We start from the raw sequence: 17,727 nt of genomic DNA, 5'->3' as shown, positions 1-17,727 counted from the left end.
CCCTTTCTTCTAGATTTTCCAGTTTATTGATGATAGTAGCTACTTGTGATCATTTGAATTTCTGCAGTATCAGTTGTAATGCCTTCTTTATCATCTCGGATCTTATTTATTGTATCTTCTTTCTTTTTATCTTAGTCTGGCTAAAGGTGTGTCAACTTTGTTTATCTTGTCAAAAAAGCAACCTTTGTTTTATTGATTTATTTATTTCAATTTCATGTATTTCTGCTCTGAGGTTGATCGTTTATTTTCTTCTATTTGAGATTGGTTTGCTCTTGCTTTTCTCTTTCCTTAAGATGGAACATTAGGTTGTTAGTGTGAAGATCTTCTTCTTTTTGAAGTATGTACTTATAGCTATAAACTTCCCTCTTAGTACTGCTTTTGGTATATTTGATAGGTTTTGATATATTGTGTTTCCAGTATCATTTATCTCAAGATTTTTTTCAATTTCCTTCTTAATTTATTCATTGACCAACTGGTCATTCAGGAGCACATTTTTAAGTTTTCATGTATTGTGTAGTTTCCAAATACCTCTTCTTATTGATTTCTTGTTTTATTCCATTGCAGTCAGAAGATGCTTGATGTAATTTTAAATTTTGAATGTTTTAAGACTTGTTTTGTGACATAACATGTGGTCTATCCTTGAGAATGATCCATGTGCTGAGGAAAACAATAGGTATTCCACAGCCATTAGATGAAAACTTTTGTAAATATCTATTAGATCCATTAGGTCTATATAGTGCAGATGAAGTCTGCTGTTTCTTCATTTTCTGTCTGGAATATGTGTCAAATGTTGGCAGTGGGGCTGAACTCTCCAGCTATTACTATCTTTTGGTCTATCTCACTCTTTACTTCTAATAATATTTTCTTTATATATCTGGGTGGTACAGTGTTTGGTGCAAATATATTTACAATTGTTATATCCTCTGGCTTAATTGACCCTTTTATCATAATATAGTGACTTTCTTTGTCTCTTCTTATAGTTTTTGTATTGAAATCTAGTTTTTTTTTGATACTAGTATAGCTACTCCTGCTTTTTTTAAAATTTCCATTGGCATGGGATATCTTTTTCCATCCGTTTATGTTCAGCCTGTGTGCATCTTTATAGGTGAAGTGTGTTTCTTGTAGGCAACAGATCATGGGATCTTTTTCATCCATTCAACCACTCTATATAGTTTGATTTAATAGTTTAGTCCATTTACATTCAATGCTATTATTGATAAGTAAGGATTTACTTCTGCCTTTTTAAAATTTCTTTTCTCATTGTCTTCTCTTCTTTCTTTTCTTCCTGTTTAACTTTAATAAGGTGATTTTCTCTGGTAATGTGATTTTGTTTCTTGCTTTTTATTTTTTGTGTATCCATTATGTTTTGTGGTTTGTGGTTACCATGAGGCTTGCAAATAGTATCTTATAACCCATTATTTTAAGCTAATAACAACTTAGCACAGTTTTCATAAACAAGCAAACAAAAAAGAAACAAGTGAAAAGAAAACTAATAAAGACTCTACACCTTAACTTCATCCCCTCACTTTTTAACTTTTGTTGTTTCTATTTCTGTCTTATTGTACTGTCTATGGCTTTGTAGTTATTATTTTTGATTGGTCGATTATTTGGTCTTTTTATTTAAGATAAGAGTAGTTTACACACCACAGTTACAGTGTTGTAATAATCTGTGAGTTTTTTTGTGTACTTACTATTTCCTGTGAGTTTTGTACCTTCAGATAATTACTTATGGTTTATTAATGTCCTTTTCCTCCTGTTTGAAGTATTCCTGTTGGCATGTCTTGTGTCAATGAAATCTCTCAACTACTGTTAGGGGTCTAGTAAAGTCTTTATTACTTTTTCGTATTTGTAGTATACTTTTACTAGATATTCTATTTTAGTGTAAAAATGTTTTTTTTTTTTGCTGTTGTTGTTTTTCTTCAGCACTTTAAATATATCATATCACTCTCTCCTGGCCTGTAATGTTTCCACTAAAAAGTCTACTGCCAGATATATCGGAGGTCCATTACATGTTATTTATTTGTTTTCTCTTGCTGCCTTTAGGATCATTTCTTAAAATTTTTGATCTTTGGGAGATTGGTTGTTTAATGTGTTGAGATAGCCTTCTTTGGGAGTTTTATTATTAAATGCCTTGAAGTAGTCTTCTGTGGGTTAACTCTGCTTGGTGTTCTAAAATTCATTTGGATATTGGATATTTAGATATTGATTTGGGATATTGATATATTTTTCTAGGTTTGGGAAGTTATCTGCTATTATCTTTTAAATAAACTCTCTTCCACCATCTCTTTCTCTACCTCCTCTGTAAGGCCACTGACTCCTAGGTTTGCCGTTTTGCAGCCATCCTCTAGATCATGTAGGTGTACTTCATTGTTTTTATTCTTTCTTTTTTTGTGTCCTCTATCTATTTTTAAATAGCCTGTCTTCAAGCTTACTTTTTCTTCTGCTTAATCAATTCTGCTATTAAAAGACTGATCCATTCTTTAGTATGCCAATTGCATTTTTCAACTCCAGAATTTCTACTTGATTCTTTTAAATTATTTTAATCTCTTTGTTAGACTTATCTGATAGAATTCTGAATTCCTTCTCCACGTTATCTTGAATTTCTTGGAGTTTCCTCAACACAAGTATTTTGAATTCTGTCTCTGTAAGGTCACATATCTCTGTTTTTCCAGGAATGGTCCTTGGTGCCTTATTTAGTTTATTTGGTGAGGTCATGTTTTCCTGGATCATTTTGATTCTTTTAAATGTGTATCTGTATTTGGGCATTGGCGAGTTACAATTCGCAGTTGGCAAAACCAGCCAGACCTATATCTTTCCTTTATGGCTTAGAGTTCCCCCAGACTGCAGGTAGTTCCAGAGGTACTGTTCAGAGCAAGGGACTAGAGTTAAAAAAAACTAGAATTCCACCCCGTGTTATATTGCACTGTGGCTGAGCTGGCACGCAAACCATAGGACACTTTCTTTTCACTCTTCCCTCCCCTTTTCAAAGTCAGAGAAGTTTCACTCAGTGGCCACTGCCACCTCTGCCTAATTATATAACTTTTAAATTTGAAAAATAAAATGTAGCATGTATAAAAATGTGACTATTGAAATATTTAACTGATGGTCAATGCAAATCATATATAGAACATGTATATTATATTATAATTTGAGTTTTTCTTTTTTAATTTTAGTGCTCAAGGAGGATGTATTTCACATGTCCTGCCAGAATTTTTGCTTGAACCAGAAGATTATAAGAGGTGGATTGAAATTAACGTAAGAAAATATAATTTCTTGGAACAAACCACACAGTTATTATTGTATGTACTGGTATTTGGCCTATGTTAGAATATCCTATTTCAGAGTCCTGAGTTTTATATACAAAATATTATTAGGATCCTAATTTTTGGACAACCCATATGTTTTTGTACATTTGTCTAAAAATCTCTATGGAGTTCCTATGCAAAAATGATTACATGGCTTTCTTAAATATATAAATAATTACTACTTTGGAGAATTTATAAATGAAGACTAAGGTGGGATTATGTAAACTTTATTATTAAACTTTTAGAATATATGTTTATATTCTAAATTAGAATATAATTCTAAATTATATTCTAGAATATATATCCAAATAAAAGACTGGTTTTATTTCACTACCATGTGCCACTTTTCTTCTTCATTTTCAGGGGAAAATAGAAATGAAGCAAGTAATACATAGTTTTGTCATAATATATAGTTCACTTTGTGGAAACCTATTGAGAGGGGAGTGGTCTTTGAGGAGTCTGCAGGTTTGAGGCAACTGTGGTTGTAAGACTCTTCACTATGCTTGCCATGTGACATGAGTAGAGAACCAGGTGCCTGCCTGTTCTTTGGCACTATGCTGAGGTCCTGTTACCTTATCCAAAGGGTGTGATTCTTTCTTGGCTCAGCAATCAGAATAACTTCGTATCTTGTTGGGCCACTTATTCTACAGAGTGATCTAGTAGGTGCATTGAATGAATAAATCTATGACCTAAATAAGAGACTGTGTGCTCCATAAAGTTACCTGTGTTGATATTTTATATTATTGGCACATGGAGAATTAGAGCTCTTGATTAAAGTACAGAAAAGGCATTCACATGTTTTGAAAAAAAAAAAAAAACTCATATGCTAAATTTGCCTTAAATTTCAATTAATGTTGTACTATTTTATTTCTTAAAGTCTTCCACTAATACGATGCCTGAGAGTTCCTGTACACCTAAGAAAAAATGTTCTATTGTTATAGAAATGTCTAAATTTGAGACCTGGAGTAAACGGGCATGGACAGATGTATTTCTACAGATATACAAGGTAATATTTCCACTATTGCTTGCTGCTTCTCTTTTGATTAATATAAATCATATATTACTTAAAGTACAGACAATGCTGCTATGAAAGATTCAAAAACACAGTGCCTTAAATGAGAGATTTTTTTTTTATTGCTTTCTCATGGAACTGCTGAGATATGAGAGGGTCAAAGCTTCTGGAGTATCTCTTTCCTCCTCGGTACTTTCATTTATGGGTCTGATTTCTCTGAAGAAGGAAGAGCAGGTAAAGGAGTACTGGAGGCAAGGAGTTACCTTTTAAGGATGTGACCTGAAAAAATATGTCTTTTTCATTTCAGATTCCATTAGGCAGAATTCAGTCACATAGTCACATGTAACTGCAAAAAAAGTTGAGAAATACACTCTCTAGAATGAGTAGCTACAGGAATATTCTAGTACTAAAAGGGAGGATTCATGAATGAGTACTGGTGAAAATTATTGTCTCTACATCTAATACACAGTAGTCTCTTGCTATAAAATTATATTCACTAAGATTCATACAACTGTAGGCAAAAGCAGGTTGTTATGAAATTCTCGAACTTAACTTCCTGCCAAATTGCATTTGTGGGTAGATTAACATAGCATGAATTATACCTCTATACTCTATACCTTTATTGCATAAACAAGTCCTGGTTTCAGTCCATGAATAATTCCCTAGGTTTTCAAATATAGCACTATAGGTCTTGTCCACGAGGACCAATGGAGGCTTTTGTTCTGTCTTCACACTTTGCAACCCCAGATGGGTGAGCTGTAGGACTGAGAGTTAGAACAAAGGAGGAATTGAATAGAATAAGGAATTAGCGACTCAAACGAAAGGGCAAAATTAAGATCTGAATAGTGAGTAGTATGTGTAAGACTCTGTCAATAAATTTTTTAATATTAATTCCTCACAACTGAAATCATCAATTTAGCAACGAAGAAACTGAGGCTCACAGGCACACATGCTTTCTTTCAAGATCACATGAATTTGGCCATATGCAACAATTTGATGCAGGTAATGCTTATTTCTTCCTTGTTGTTCTCTGTTGCGGCCCAGGAGTCCAGAGCCCTCATGCTGCCCCCTGGCAGTCTGAAGTCTCCTTTGGAGTCAGCCACCCAGATCCCCCTCTAGAGAGTTCCTTCTTCTGCGTGATTCCTGACTTGCTCCTCCTGTCCTCTTCTTTTTCACCATCAACCTGAACTATCTTTCTTACTGAATGTAAGAAGAGAATTCTTGTGGGAAAATTCATTTCATTTGGTAACTGGTTGTTAATGCTGGAAATATGATTTTTTGCACTGTTAGCCATATAGGGCCTACTCTGTTTCACCAGAAGCATGGTCTTGGGTTTGGTTTGATAATCAAAACTGTGAAACACAGTAGATTTTACATAGCAACATGCTGACTTAGTTTTAAGGAAGTGTAAAAGATAGTTGTAACACAGAATGCACACCAACAGTGAACCCAAGAGATTGAGACTCAAAGCATAGCTTCCAGTGTCCCACTCACTTCACACTCACATCAGAAGGGGTTACAAGAAGTGGAATATGGTGGGCAAGGACCATTTCAATACAGGAAAACCTTCAAGTCTGAGAAATATTTTCAGCTTTCTAGTCATGCAGCAACCTCAGAGTAATGAGCAATTTCTCATTACTCAATACACAACACTGACAATGAGGTATGAGTGCTTGATCTGGTACACTATCCTCATCTGGATTCTCAAGTAACTTGAATGTCCTATAAATGTATTGCTATACATTTCTTTAGTTAACGAGATTTAAAGAGACTCCAAATAAGCGTTAAACCATCAGGCATCTCTAAATCTAAAGGAAAGATCATACATAAACTGGCAATTGATTCTTTTCTTTGGGTCAACATTAGCCTAGTCAAGAGGATTCTTCAGAACAAATCCAAATATCTCATTAGTCTCAAAAATTCAGAGATTTTTATGGACAAGTAAAAATGAAAATTATGTTTTCTAAGCCAATGGGTTAAAATAACACATAATTTAAAAAGTTGTCATTAATAAACAATAAGCCAAATATAATAGCAAAGTTCATGTGAACCTGAAAGGGCATATGATAGGGGTAGGATACCACTCAATATATGTAAGTGTATACTATTAGTAGTACTTTTGTCATTGTTGTTTTGAAGTCTTTTAAATGTCCCATAGTGACTTAGTGGGATAGCCCAGGACTATGTTCTATTTTGTGGCCAATGTATTGACTTTAAAGGGTGCTATTACATTTCTTGAATAAAATCTTTAACAAAAATGAAAGATAATTTGAAACAATGTTTTCTGAGAGCATGAAAGAATTTCCTGAATATGGATCACGAAATATGATTTACACAAATTTCATCTTAGCTGGCACAGCTCACAACACATTCTTGCATTGTGAGAATGTGTTACAACACATTCTGTAATTCTTACTCCATTCCTTCAAGTCATGCTTGGTGTGGTTTGCATGTTAATGGATAAATAGTAACACTTACTGCCCCAGGTGTATTTGGATTTGCAAGTGATGGAGTCTTGTACTGTGTGTACATTTTAATTCTTCATTTTATTTTTCTAGCAATTTATTTTCAGAGTATTTTACAAAACTATCATTCTGTGGTAAAGAGAAAATTAATAAGTTTTTTTTACCACCGGTAATTTTAGAAACACTGCTGTAGAATTAAGCACTCAGTGTAATGCCTCTTCCAATACTGAAGGTTACAACCGTGCTCCATATGGGTCCATCATTAAATCTGTATTCTTAGTCAAGGTCATTAGTCCCAAACATATATCTCATCAGCTGTGCTCAAGTAATTTATCATTTGGTATTTCCCAGAAATAAACAGAAATTGATGGGGGTCCTTTTCAAAGGCTTTAAATTGCATTTTTATAATATGTGAGATTTGAAATGTAGTACTTCTATACCACAAAACTGCCAGAAAGAAAGAAGGCAGTTCCATTAAACTTCTATACAAAATGCTAAAATGATGCAATTCACATATGCTAGATAAATAGCTAGCATTCAGAAATGGATTTTTTGGATCACATTTTAAAGTACTTTTTTTTTTTTTTGGGGGCGGATCTCGGCGCTGTAATCACCCAGGCTGGAGTGCAGTGGCTGATCTCGGCTCACTGCAAGCCGCCTCCCAGGTTCAGGCCATTCTCCTGCCTCCAGCCTCGAGTAGCTGGGACTACAGGCGCCCGCCACCACGCCCGGCTAGTTTTGTATTTTTTTTAGTAGGAGACAGGGGTTTCACCATGTTAGCCAGGATGGTCTCGATCTCCTGACCTCATGATCCGCCCGCCTCGGCCTCCCAAAGTGCTGGGATTACAGGCTTGAGCCACCGCGCCCGGCCTTAAAGTACTTCTTATAGTGGCAAAGAAAAGAACAGTTTTGGATGCTCACATGTATTTTAATAATTTGTATACTGTAGTTATTTGAAAGACTGCATGGCATAACTATGAACTACTTAGAAAAAGAGCCCTTTTTTTCATTTACTATTAACATGTCCTTGACTGTAAGAGTACTTATCTCAGGTTAGATTCCCCTAAAAGCAGACGCTGAGACAAGTATTTTGAGTGCAAATCGTTTATTTCAGAAGTGCTCCCAAGAAGCATCAGGAGTAGAGTAGGAAATTAAAGCAGATCATATAATGAAGTCAGTAACAGTTGTGGTTTTAATCAGGTTTCACTGTGGGCAACTGAAGCTCAGTGCCACTGGGAACCAATAGGATATATTTTAGAACATGTCTCAGACTTAACTGACTGGTGAGGAATCTGGAGTAATTAACTACCAGTTCCCTGACTGTCTTTGGTAAGGGGCCGTTGCTGGGTCGTCATTATCTTCTGGCACTCCTGCCTTGCCCTCTGTGAGCTGAGTGTGCTCTCATATGCCAGGAAAAAAAATCCCTCAAGCAGAGACTTACAGGTTTTCACAATAAGCAAACTTCAGAATGTAAAGGTGGAACCAAGGAGATATGAGCAGGGTATCAAGAGTATCTTTATAGCACATATGACTCAAATTGTTGTATTCATACCCATACCATTGGAAAACTGTCTATTAAAGGTTTGGGATAAATCAAGGAGCTGAACTTACACTGTGTACTCTAATGTGAGCCAATGTTCCATTCAGAAACTCTTGAGATATATATAGTGAGGTAGCAGATCACAAACTGTTCATCTCATCTAGAACTTGTAGACAGTGGTTAGTAGAGTGTCACTTTGAGTAGCTCTGTATTATAGTGCCTTACTGACAGACACAGAGTTCTTTATTTCATCTTAATATTACTAAAATTATTTTTAAATTCAGTTGCATTGCTACCTAATAAAACATGGGGTATACATGTAGTGAATGGTGATATGATATAAATATACCACACTTTAAGTTATAGGGTAACAATATGTCAAATGGCAAATTTTGTACACTTTTATGATCTTAAAACAGACCTCTTAAATAAATGTAAGAAAATAATTTTTGACTTGGTAACTTATTTACTTTTACTTTGGCTTATTTTTCTAAGCTGCATGATCTGGTAAGGAAATAAGAAAGGCATCCTACATCCTTGTGTTTTAAATGAATTTACCTCCTAACCGAAATGTTCTTAAATGCAGTTATGTTTTAAACGTACAATAAGCCTCTTGTAAATTATACAGTGTAGTGCTTTAAAGACTACCACAGAAGCAAAAAATTGTCCATTTAAAATGAGCATTATTGGGACACATCTGTTCTACTCTTTTACTTCTAATTGAATCCATTTAACCTTTATCTCCTGTCATGTTTTTTAAAATTTTCTCTTCAAATTTTTATTTGCTATTTTTCCATTTGCATCTAATAAAAGTTCTCTCTCCCAATTTCAGGTTTTTGTTCTATCCCGTGTAGTACCATACTGCAGCAATAATATGCCCCCCAAATATGTGCAAAATACAGCAAAAGTCAATCCTTGTTTTGCATCCAGCAACATATATTCTGATTCTGAAAGAATTTTGCTTAGTTGGATGAACGTAAATTATGAGAATACTCGACATGTGATATGGAAAAACTGTCACAAAGGTGAGAAGTGATTTTTTCTTTAAACAAATTATTGCAAATTGTAGTGTGATGATGGAGAAGGAGCCATGGACACATTATCCACTCAGAATCCGTGGATTCTAGACCCCTCTCCAACATTTACTTTCTGTTCTACAAAAATTATGCCTCCTTAACATCTTCAAGATATGTTTCCTCACATGTAAAATGGAAATAATAAAAGATGCTTCTTTAACTTATTTTGAAGAATAACTGATTTTAAAAGCATATGGAGGAACTCTAGAAATGAAAGCCTTAATCATTGCTGACATTTTCAACTGTATAGAGTATTAAATATATAGGTGACACTGCTCAAACTTAGTACATAACTAGTTGAGATAAAGTAAAATCTTCTAGAAAACATCTCACATGTCATATGAGGATCATGTTGGAAATCACTAAGAGTAATAATGCTTCATGAATTCTTTGGAGGGTAGGTCATATTAGGCATTTTACAATGAAATTAGAAAGGCATTTCACATCCTTGTGTTTAAAATGAATTTACATTCTAACAGAACTGTCCTTAAAATGCAGGTTTTTTTTTTTAACTGAGTCATAAGCCTCTTGTAAATTATGTAGTGTGGTGCTGAGACATGTTGGTGTTCACAGACAGTAGTAAGGACAGTACGCACGGTCGTTGTTCCTTTAGCTTCAATTCAACTCCTTTCTTCCAAGTACATACAAACCTGTTGTGTTTAGAGTAAACTGTTTTTTAACATGAAATAATTTTTTAATATCCAATATACAGAATTTAATTCAAACTTTACAAGTAAGGGGAAGATTAAGAGTTCAGTTTAAAAATGAGACTTTGAATTATGATTGCCCTTAAATTGAAGGTGCTATTTTAGAAAACATTCAAGAAAACACCAAGATTGAAAAAGATATATCGATATGTTGGTATTTGAGAACGACAAACGTAGAATACTGTATTACCTTCTAATTGACATGCTGAAAATATCAAAATTTATATCTTATAAAAATATATTTGCCCCATTAAAATACAAAAAACAAAGTACAAATAAATAATGCTAAGGTGAACTACACAAAAACACATAAAAATTGGTTTGATTATTGTAGAGTAACAGTTTGACCAGGGTTTCATAAAATATGTGCATGTATTAAAAATTAACATGTTAATTTGTTATAAAAGTATTATGGTTCTAATTTTACCAACACAGTGGCCTATGCAAGTTAATTTCAAAGATTTTGCTGCATTTTTTCCAGATAATATATTATAGACATTTACCTCTTTGCTGTTTTTTAGCACACTGAGTCCAATGCCTTTACAAAGCCTTTGTGCTTCCTGTTCCCTTTGACTAGAGCATTATTTTACCGGATATCTTCATGGTTTCCTTTCTCATTTCATTCAAGTCATTGATTAAATGTCACCTTATCTGAGAATGTTTATCAGTATCTTCTCTAAAACAGCACATCCTTCAGTCCTACTCTTTCCTGCTCTATTTTTATTTTCAATAGCACTTTTAAAATATAAATGTAATTGTAAACATAAATATATTTGTTTATCATCTGTGTCTTCCAGTAGAATGTGACCTTCTGAATAAATGAGACAAGATTGTTCCTTGGCTAATTAGGAATGTGACCTTCTTAATTAGCCAAGGAACAATCTTGTCTCATTTATTCCCAGAGCCTAGAACTGTGCCTAACAAAATAACAGACACATACTGTCTTAGCTTTGTCCTGGTATAACAGAATACCATAGACTGGGAAATTTATAAAGAATAGAAATTTATCTCTCACAGATCGAAAGGCTGAGAAATCCAAGATTAAGATACAGGCAGGTTCTATGTCTAATAAGGGCTGCTCTCTGTTTCCAAGATGGTGCCTAGACGATGCACACTCCAAACAAGAGGAACACTATGTCCTCACATGGCAGGAGGCAAAAAAGAGGTAAACTCCCTCCATCAAAGAACAATGTATTATTCAGCAGTAAAATGAAGTGAGCTATCAAGTCATGAAAAGACATGGAGAAAACTTACAGATGTATTACTAGGTAAAAGGAGCCAATTTGAAAAGGCTACATACTGTGTGGTTTCAACTATAGGACTTTCTGGAAAATGTAAAACCATAGAGACAGGCAAAAGATCAGTGGATACTAGGCATTAGTGGGGAAGGAGTAATGAATAGGTAGTGTACACAGGACGTTTAAGGTAGTGACACTACTCTGATACTATAATTGTGAATACATGTCATTATACATTTGTTAAAACCCATAGAATGTATAATATTAAGAGTGGGTCCTGATGTAAACTGTGAACTTTGGGTGATAATGATTTGTTAATGTAGGTTCATCAATTGTAATAAATGCACCACTGCAATGCAAAAGGTTGATGATGGGGGAGGATTGTGTGTGTGGTAACTCTCTGTAACTTCTGATTCATTTTGCTGCAAACCTAAAAATGCTTTAAAAAACTGTCTATTTAAAAATAGTTTAGTAATACATTTTTTTAAAGCAAAAAATAATGATTTCATTGTTAGACTCATTAAGCAATATGTCTAATAAATCTGAATCCATTGCTCTGATGACCTATACAGTATAAAAGTCCTTCAGAAAATTCATAAACTTCAGTACATTGCAATTTATGTAAAATTATTTGTGTGTTTTAGGTAATCATTGACCTAAATTTCAAGTCTTTAATAATGTTAGATACAACTCATGTTTTCTAAAATATTAATGTAGCGAATATCTGTAAGTTCCGCACCAAGCTTTAAATCCTGTGTGAGCACATTGAAGGTGCTGAATAAATATCTCTTAAATAGATCAATGGCTAAATGGATGGTTATATAGATAAAGCCAAAAGAAGTTGAAAACATGTTCAAGTATTTAAAACTAGTTGAAAAGCTGAACATCTGACAGAAACAGAGACAAGCCAACAGCTTATTATTGTATCAAATATTATACTTTTTCCCTTGAGGATATAATTAACCTATAAATAGTATTGTATACAGACTTATTTTGTGTTGATGTACTAATGTGCACTCTTGTCTTGGCTTTGTTCTGCTCATCTTATACATTCTCTCTTCTCCTCTGCTACTATTTTCCTTCATTTATTACAATATATAAATAACATTCTTTCTTTTTCCCAAATTACTTTTCTAAATCTTCCTATTTATCTAGGATTCTTATTTCTATGTTACCTTTTTCTTATTTCTCTTTTCTTTTCAATATCTTCCTTTATGTGCCTTTCACCTATCCTTCAATCTCTATTTATTTATTTTTCCCTTGACCATTCAGGGAATAAACACTTAGATTTTAACTATAAGTGTTTCCAGAAGATACTGCTCACTGTGGCTTCTGCCTAAAAATTACAAGCTTTTTGAGCATTAGAGTTGTTCACATTCAAAGGGAGGCATTTCCTCTACTCTCTGATATACAGACACCATCTTTCCTCAGATTTCCTGTCTCACCCTTGTATGCTAGCTAAAACATTTTGGTTTTCTTTGTGGCTCTCAAGACCCTTCTTAGCATTCTCTGTTCAAGGCTTCTTTCCTTCATCACATTGATATTTTCCTTCTTCTGTCTTTGCTCCAAACCTCCACATTTTGGCCATCTATATCCTCTTGTGGTTTTGTTACTCTTCCAATGCCTCCCAGATCCAAATCTATCTTAGACCTACCTCCTCACCTCTAGTTCTGTATATCTTACCCCTTATGAACACCTTCATTAGAATGTCCCATAAGCACCTCAAATTTCACTGGTGAAAAATCTAGGCATCCCTCCTTCTTACATCTAATTAATCACCAACCAACAATTTATTTTGATTCTATCCACAAATTATCTTCTGAATCTACCTACTTTTTTCTAGCTCCCCTGTCACTCTTGTAATTTATATCGTTTCCATCAATGTCACCCTCTCATATTTACCACATCCAGTCCTGCCATTTGCCCATCTGTTTGTTGCTTACACAGCCATACTTGGTTCTTCATAAAACACAAATTTTAGCATCAGACTCTTGCCTAAAATCCTTTAATGGTATTTTATTAATTTCAATATCTACCATACCTTATAACCATAACTCTCTACATTCACTTTTGCACATTATACTTCAGCGCAGTAAACTATTGAATGGCTGCTGCTTCCTTTTCTTTTTTTTTTTTTTTTTTTCACTTTTATTTTAAGTTCATGGGTACCTGTTCAGGTTTGTTATATAGGTAAACTCATGTCACGGGGGTTTGTTATATAGATTATTTCATCATCCAGGTATTAAGCCTAGTACCTATTAGTTATTTCTTCTGATGCTCTCCCTCCTCCCATCCTCCACCCTCTGGTAGGCCCCAGTATCTGCTGTTCTCCTCTATGTGTCCATGTGTTCTCATCATTTAGCCTCCACTTTAAAGTGAGAACATGCCATATTTGTTCCTTCATTAGTTTGCTAAGGATAATGGCCTCCAGTTCCTGCAAGGGACATGATCTCATTCTTTCTTCTGGCTGCATATTATTCCATGGTGTATATGCACCGTGTTTTGTTCACGCAGTCTACCGTTGATGGGCATGTAGGTTGATTGTATGTCTTTGCTATTGCGAGCAGTGCTGCAATGAATATATACCTGCATGTGTCTTTATGATAGAACAAATTATATTGCTTGGGTATATACGCAATAATGAGATTTCTGGGTTGAATGGTAGTTCCATTTTTAGGTCTTTGGGGAATGGCCACACTGTCTTCCACAATGGTTGAACTAATTTACACTCCCAGCGACAGTTTATAAGTGTACCTTTTTCTCTGCAACCTCTCCAGCCCCTGTTACTTTTCGACTTTATTTTTTAATATTTTATTTTTTTGAGATGGAGTCTAGCTCTGTCACCAGGCTGGAGTCCAGTGGCGCGATCTCAGCTCACTGCAACCTCTACCTCCCAGGTTCAAGCAATTCTCCTGCCTCAGTCTCCTGAGTAGCTGGGATTACAGGCACGTGCCACCACGCCCAGCTAATTTTTGTATTTTTAGTAGAGACGGGGTTTTACCATGTTGACCAGGATGGTCTCGATCTCCTGACCTCGTGATCCACCCACCTTGGCCTCCCAAAGTGTTGGGATTACAGGTGTGAGCCACCGTACCCGGCCTACTTTTTGACTTTTTAATAAAAGCCATTCTGACTGGTGTGAGATGGTATTGCACTGTGGTCTTTATTTGCATTTCTCTAATGGTCAGTGATGTTAAGCTTTTATTCATATGCTTCTAGGCTGCATGCATGTCTTTTGAAAAGTGTCTATTCATGTCCTTTGCCTACTTTTTAATGGATTGTTTCTTTTTGGCTTGTAAATTTGTTTAAGTTCCTTATAGGTGACCTTATATTCCTTATATTAGACCTTTGTCAGGTGCATAGATTGCAAACCTTTTCTCCCATTCTGTAGGTTGTCTGTTTACTCTGTTGATAGTTTCTTTTGCTGTGCAAAAGCTTGCTTGTTTAAACAGATCCCATTTGTCAATTTTTTCTTTGGTTGCAATTGCTTTTGGTGTCTTTGTCATGAAATTTTTTCTCATTTCTACATGAGGAATGGTAGTGCCAAAGTTGTCCTCCAGGGTTTTTATACTTTTAGGTTTTACATTTAACTTTTTAATACAATTTGGATTGATTTTTGTATATAGTTTAAGGAAGGGGTCCAGTTTCAATCTTCTGCATATGGTTAGCCAGTTTTTCTGTCACTATTTGTTGAATGGGGAGTCCTTTTCCCATTGCTTGTTTTTGTCAATTTTATCAAAGATCAGATAGTTGTAGGTGTGCGACCTTATGTCTGAGCTCTATTGTATTCCATTGGTTTATGTGTCTGTTTTTGTAACAGCATCCCCTTTTTGTTACTGTAGCCGCTTTGTATAGTTTGAAGTTGGATACAGTGAAGCCTCCAGCTATGTTCTTTTTGTTTAGGATTGCCCTGGCAATTTGGGCTCTTTTTTGGTGCCTTATGAATTTTAAAATAGTTATTTCTAGTTCTGTGAAGAGTGTCATTAGTAGTGTTATAGAAATAGCATTGAATGTATAAATTGCTGTGGGCCATGTGCCCATTTTAACAATATTGATTCTTCCTATCCATGAGCATGGGATGATTCTTCCATTTGTTGGTATCATCTCTGATTTCTTTCAGCAGTGTTTTGTTAATTCTCCTTGTAGAGATCTTTCACCTCCCTTGATATTCCTAGGTGTTTTATAATTTTTGTGGCAATTGTGAATGTGATTACATTCCTGATTTGGCTCTTGCTTGACTGTTGTTGGTGTTTAGGAATGTTAGTGATTTTTCTGTACATTCATTTTGTATCTCGAGACTTTGCTGAATTGTTTATCAGCAGAAGGAGCTTTTGGGTTGAGACTAAGGAGTTTTTTACATATGGAATCGTGTTGTCTGGAAACAGGAAATATTTGACTTCCTTTCTTCTTATTTGGATATCCTTTATTTCTTTCTCTTGCCCAACTGCTCTGGCCAGGACTTCCAACACTATGTTAAATAGGACTAGTGAGAGAGCATCCTTGATTTGTGCTGGTTTTCAAAGGGAATGCTTCCATCTTTGCCCATTCAGTATGATATTGGCTATGGGTTTAATATAGAGAGCTCTTATTATTTAGAGGTATGTTCCTTCAATACCTAGTTTATTGAGAGTTTTTGACATGAAGGGATGTTGAGTTTTATTGAAAGCCATTTCTGCATCAATTGAGATAATCATGAACTTTTTCTCTTTAGTTCTGTTTATGTGATGAATCACATATTTTTATTTGCATACATTGAATTAGCCTTGTGTTTCAGGGATAAAGACTACTTGATCATGGTAGATTAGCTTTTTGACATGCTGCTGAATTCAGTTTGCCAGTATTTTGGTGAGGATTCTTACACCGATGTTCATCAAGGATATTGGCCTAAAAAGATTTCATTTTTTTGTTGTTGTGTCTCTGCCAGGTCTGGTATCAGGATGATGCTGGACTCATAGAATGAGTTAGGGAGGAGGGCTTCCTTCTCAATTTTGGGGAATAAGTTCAGTAGAAATGATACCAGCTCTTCTTTGTACATCTGGTAGAATTTGACTGTGAATCCATATGGTCCTGGGCTTTTTATGGCTGGTAGATGATTTATTTCTGATTCAGTTTTGGAGCTCATTATTGGTTTGTTCAGGGATTCAATTTCTTCCTAGCTCAGTCTTTGGAGGGTGTCTGTGTCCAGGAATTTATCCATGTATTCTAGATTTTCTAGTTTATGTGCTTAGAGATACTCATAATATTCTCTGATAATTATTTGTATTTCTATGGGGTGACTGGTACCCTTTGTAATTTCTAACTGTGCTTATTCAGATCTTCCCTATTGTCTTCTTTCTTATTCTAGCTAATGGTCTATTTCATTTTTTTTCCACAAACTCAGCTCCTGGATTTGTTCATCTTTTGAGTGGTTTTTCATGCCTCAATCTCCTTCCTTCAGTTCAGTTCTGATTTTGGTTATTTCTTGTCTTCTGATAGTTTTGGGGATTGTTTGCTCTTGACTCTCTAGTACTTTTAATTGTCATGTTATGTTGTTAAATTGAGATGTTTCTAGCTTTTCGTGTGGGCATTTAGTGCCGTACAGTTTCCTTTTAACATTGCCTTAGATGTTTCCCAGAGATTCTAGTATGTTGTATCTTTTATCTCATTAGTTTCAAAGAACTTCTTGATTTCTGCCTTAATTTCATTATTCACCCCAAAGTTATTCAGGATCAGGTTATTCAATTTCCATGTAATATATGGTTTTGAGTGAATTTTTTAGTCTTGATTTCTAATTTTATTACTCTGTGGCCCAAGAAGTGGTCGTTATGATTTCAGCTATTTTGCACTTGCTGAAGCATATTTTGTGTTTTGTGTCCAATTATGTGATTGATTTTAGAGTATGTGTCATGTGGCAATTAGAAAAATGTATATCCTGTTGCTTTTGGGTGGATAGTTCTCTGGATGTCTGTCAGGTTCATTTGATCCAGTGCTGAGTTCAGGTCCTGAATATCTTTGTTAATTTTCTGCCTTGATGATCTGTCTAATACTATTAGTAGGTTGTTAACATCTCCCACTATTATTGTGTGGGAGTTTGTCTTTTTGAAGGTCTCTAAGGACTTGCTTTATTAATCTAGGTGCTCCTGTATTGGGTGTATATTTATTTAGGATAGTTAGGCATTCTTGTTGAATTGAACCCTTTACCATTATGTAATGCCCTTCCTTGTCTCTTTTGATCTGCTTTGGTTTTGTCTGAGATGTAGATCGCAACCCCTACTTTTATTTTTGTTTTCCATTTGCTTGGTAGATTTTTCTCCATCCATGCATTTTGAGACTATGGGTGTCATTGCATGAGAAGAGTCTCTTGACGACAGTATACCAATGGGTCTCTGTTCTTTATCCAGCTTA

General features: G+C 34.9%; 1 protein-coding gene across 3 annotated transcripts in view; it reads left to right on the top strand.

The window, feature by feature from the left end:
- Window positions 1-17,727, top strand: part of CFAP47 (cilia and flagella associated protein 47) — a 446,504-nt gene that overhangs the window by 171,304 nt on the left and 257,473 nt on the right. For all 3 annotated transcript variants that reach the window (XM_031660417.1, XM_031660416.1, XM_031660418.1), the window contains exons 31-33: window positions 3,174-3,255; window positions 4,183-4,311; window positions 9,155-9,347. In XM_031660417.1, the coding sequence (XP_031516277.1) occupies window positions 3,174-3,255; window positions 4,183-4,311; window positions 9,155-9,347 (404 nt within the window). The remainder of the gene's footprint in view (window positions 1-3,173; window positions 3,256-4,182; window positions 4,312-9,154; window positions 9,348-17,727) is intronic.

Source organism: Papio anubis, chromosome X (genome assembly GCF_008728515.1).
Source record: "Papio anubis isolate 15944 chromosome X, Panubis1.0, whole genome shotgun sequence".
Taxonomy (NCBI): domain Eukaryota; kingdom Metazoa; phylum Chordata; class Mammalia; order Primates; family Cercopithecidae; genus Papio; species Papio anubis.
This window is presented reverse-complemented; position numbering and strand designations above follow the sequence as displayed.